The sequence below is a fragment of the Loa loa genome (genome assembly GCF_000183805.2).
Source record: "Loa loa unplaced genomic scaffold supercont3.505, whole genome shotgun sequence".
In the NCBI taxonomy this organism is placed as follows: domain Eukaryota; kingdom Metazoa; phylum Nematoda; class Chromadorea; order Rhabditida; family Onchocercidae; genus Loa; species Loa loa.
Genome location: NW_018108685.1, coordinates 17,914 through 22,171, shown reverse-complemented (window position 1 = coordinate 22,171; position 4,258 = coordinate 17,914). Strand labels below are relative to the sequence as shown.

Genomic DNA, 4,258 nt, shown 5'->3' with positions numbered 1-4,258 from the left:
TTATTATTATTATTATTATTATTATTATTATTATTATTATTATTATTATTATTATTATTATTATTATTATTATTATTATTATTATTATTATTATTATTATTATTATTATTATTATTATTATTATTATTATTATTATTATTATTATTATTATTATCATTATTGTCATTATTATTATCATCATCAATCATTATCATTATCATTATAAACATAACAACGGATATAACGATAAATAATTGTCACTGACAAGAGTGATAAATCGTAATAAATAAAGTGAGACAAGATGAAAGAAAACCAAGCTGTCAATCATCAATCATAGCATAATGATAAGTGATAGTGACAGTATAACAACAATCGCAAGCAATAAAGTTTTTTTTTCTAAGTAACAGTCATATCACTCCCTTTAACTTTTTAATTTTCAAACTGTTTGATTATTTCAACCATTGCAAATTATCTGTGCATTTACATACAGAAAACTGCTGCAGTTCGCTCATTTCTGACATTTATTCTGTCTTAAATTTTAATAAATTTGAATTTCGAATCGATTTTTTTTTTCAAAGGACAATAAAGATTGCGAAGAGCCAGCAAATATAGTAATTTGCTAGGCTGAAATTGACGGGCCATTTTATGGATAGCCAATTTTTGGCCTTCCGGAGATATTCATCCATTGAAAAATGTCGTAATTCAGAAAGAAAGAGAATAAGAAAAGGAAGAATTCTCTTCCTTTTAACATTCTTCCATGAGAAAGATATCGTCATGAAAGATAAAATGCGCTTTGCAGCGGTGATAAACTGATAATAATTTTTGTGATATTAACATCATAAATTTCGAGTTAATTCAAGCACAGCAATTTATAACTGTAAAAGTTTACAACTTTGCAGCAATGATAAAAATGATAATAGTTTACAACTGTAAACTGCACTTCGTAAAAATAATCAGTTTCATTATCGTAAATTGCAAAACAATGAGAAAACACTTTTGAAGCATCCATCATCTGTTAATTAAATTAATGTAAATAGTGTGCGTCATTTGTTAATTAAACTATTATAAATGGTGTGTGTCATCTGTCAATTAAATTAATGTAGGTAAGAGATAGTATAGTAATTATTGCAGGAATTAAGGTGAAAATTTATTAAGCAAATATTCAGCTGCTAAAATGAGCAATTAATACTTTTACCTTCATTTTAGATATGAAATAGGAATAAATCCCAACCTTAAGTCGAGGTAAGTAAGCGATTGAAGTAACTGTACAGCCGAAGGAATTGAACGTAAACCCGTATTACGAATCCGTAACGTTTCCATCGAACACATCTCACAGATGCATAACGGTAAATGTGCGAAACGATTATCACTGAGATCTGTAATTGCACTGCGAAATTATTTGTTCCGGATGAAAGTAATTCGGGAGTGGTTCCCGGAGATATTTCACTACGACATAAATTGATAATTAATTATTGTTAACTGAAACTAGCACAACCAACTTAATAATTATTTTCAAGTTTCAACATATACTTAAACCTTTCTTTTTTCTTTCCTGAATTTCTTTATTCTTAAATGATTGATAGAATATCAATATCAATCTTTCTTCTTCTCTCACATTTCTTCAATTTTGTATCTCTTAATTAAGAAATAAGAAAAAGGACGAAAAAAAGTGAAGAATGTAATGCACTTGCAAATTACAATAATAAAACAAAAAATATAACAGATCTAAGTGAAAAATTTTCTTTAATCCTTAACTATCTGTTCATATTTCATTCCTAATTAATCTGCAAGTCCATTTTTAATCAATTTCTATTTTTCCTTCTATATCGAATAATTATTAAGTATCTAACAATCCTTGCTATGAATCATATCAAGTTGCATGAGGACAAATAAATAAAGCATAAAATTTCATTACAATAGGTAGAACTAGTAATATTGGAATTTAAATAAATAAAAGTTTGGAATTTTTGGATTGAAGAAGAAATTCATTTTCGAGTTCAAATTTAATCAAGCAGAAACACAAAGGAGTTAATGCCAACGGAAAGCTTTTAACATACCAGCAGAAATTATATCAGATATTTCATATTTAAGGGCAAGATGTGCCGGGAACTCTTTCAGTTTACGACCGGCCAATAATAACACACCGCTTAATTCCGCTTCTTCGAACATTTTATCCACCGATCGAGTTAACAACTAAATTGATAGGAGGGAAAGAAATTCTGAATAAAAATGGAACATTAACTGCACTGTTAATTGCTCACTTTAACTTGACAGAAATATAACAAAAATTTTGGAATCAGCCATAACAGTGTCAGTTTAACAGCATTTATTTGTCATTGTTTTTTAAAAAGTATAAACTGAGCACTTTTTTAAAAATCTTTAAAATGAAAAATTTTGGAAAAAAGTTCAAAGTTCAGGGATTATGCAAAACGAACGAATATTGTTGGTAAAAATTATGAGAAATATTTATCTATTATGAAGGAAAATTTGGTTGAATTTATTAACAAAAAATGTTTGCTTAAAATAGTTACCTGCTGTTGATATGACGTGGATGGTATAGAGATTGGTGGAATTGCTGGAGCAGTTGTGGCCATTACGCCACCACCGCGACGTTTACGCCACGTAGATGCCGTCTCACTAAAAAAAGAAAAGCTATTTGCTTTAGTTTTCTTCGTCACAAAAATTAAATTGATTATAAGCGTAGCAAGCATGGAAAATTTATGAAAAGCGGATATGTCGAGTTTCTTTCATTTTATATTAAATTTACAAAACATTCGGTTCAATTTAAATGAACTGATTACTTACTTATTGATCTACCTAATTAATTGCCAAATTAACTTACGTTTCTAAAACGATAACACTATTCTCATTAGTTTGCAAAAAATATTAATGAAACTTTTTGAAAAGATTCAAGTGAGAAAACATGATAAGATTTTCAAGAACTAAAAATGTTTCAATTGTCAGTTTAATCATTTTTTTAAATTCATTAGAAATTGATTGATCGGAGAGAAGAAAATGAATGGAAAGTTTAATTTGAAAATTTGATGAATCATCCATCTTCTTTTTTCTCTAAATTTTAATCTCTTATCTAATTTGAAGTCAACTAACGGAAAAGCGGATTGAAAAGCTGTCTATTACAGGATGAGTCATCATCGCTTTTGAAATTTCCTATTGGCAAGAAGGGAAAATGAAACTGTTCGGCTTTTCTTAAATTCAATATTTAATTGACAAAGTATATAAGTTTCATTGAATACATTACAAATTTAATCGTTACAATTTGGACAATTTCAATTGACAAAATATTCGCTAAAATCATCGAATTATATTCAGTTACAATTCAATTCATATATGTTAATTATATCGATGTAAGTTTTCGTATATTGATGGTAGCGGTGAAATGATAAGATGGCTTAAAAAATGAATGAAATATATGACAAGCTAGTTGACAATGTTGAATTTAATTAAACCAAATATTTAAGTTAATTTTTACTCCCCCAAATAAATCAAACAAAAGGAAAAAAAGTGGGAATGAATTGAGTGGATATCCGACATTTCCACTGAATAATTATTCATGCCAACAGTTCTTCACTCATTCGTTGGTTGCTAACAAATTTCGTTTTTTCATATTTTGAATTGAATTGAATTGGAAATTAGTACGTTATTAATATTTAATTATTAAATATGAATGAACGATCGATGCAAATAATAAAATTTATAAAATAGATAGAAATGGTAGAATATAAACAGAATCAAAAGGGATGGGGCGGGGACAACGGGAAGTGGGAAGTAAAAGAAGAAGTACAGAGGTGGAAATAGGGGAAAGTAAACGGAACAAGAGGCAATTGTAATATAATTAGTACTAATTAGTGATTAATGTATAGCAAATTTACATTCATAAATATATTTAGTACAAATCCAACTCTTCACGATATTTTTACCTCCAATTTATCCATCACCAACATTTTTACGATTTTATGGATGATATAAAATTGAATAATTGAGTAAATGAGTAATTGACGGAAAAAATGCAAAATTCGTCACATAAAAAATTTTAATCAATTCCGATTTGATTGGAACTTCAATTTTAACTTTTTGATCGGGAATTTTAACTTCAATCCTAATTTTGGTTTATTGTTTCTTTTTGAAAATACAATAAAACGAGACGAAAATATGTAAATAATTTGACGCTTCGAAGAAACATTTATCAATCAAAAATTTTCCATGCACTTCCAACAAAACGAACAAATCTCTCCTTTTGTCAATCTATTTTACAAATTTC

At 27.7% G+C, this 4,258-nt stretch overlaps 1 protein-coding gene across 1 annotated transcript in view; it reads right to left on the bottom strand.

Moving 5' to 3' along the window:
* Positions 1-2,690, bottom strand: part of LOAG_18764 (hypothetical protein) — a gene marked incomplete at both ends in the record, with an annotated part of 4,027 nt that extends 1,337 nt beyond the window's left edge. Inside the window, 3 exons of the mRNA XM_020451426.1 lie at positions 1,211-1,355; positions 2,037-2,172; positions 2,511-2,690. Coding sequence (XP_020304791.1) covers positions 1,211-1,355; positions 2,037-2,172; positions 2,511-2,690 — 461 coding nt within the window. The remainder of the gene's footprint in view (positions 1-1,210; positions 1,356-2,036; positions 2,173-2,510) is intronic.
* Positions 2,691-4,258: the final 1,568 nt, after the last annotated feature.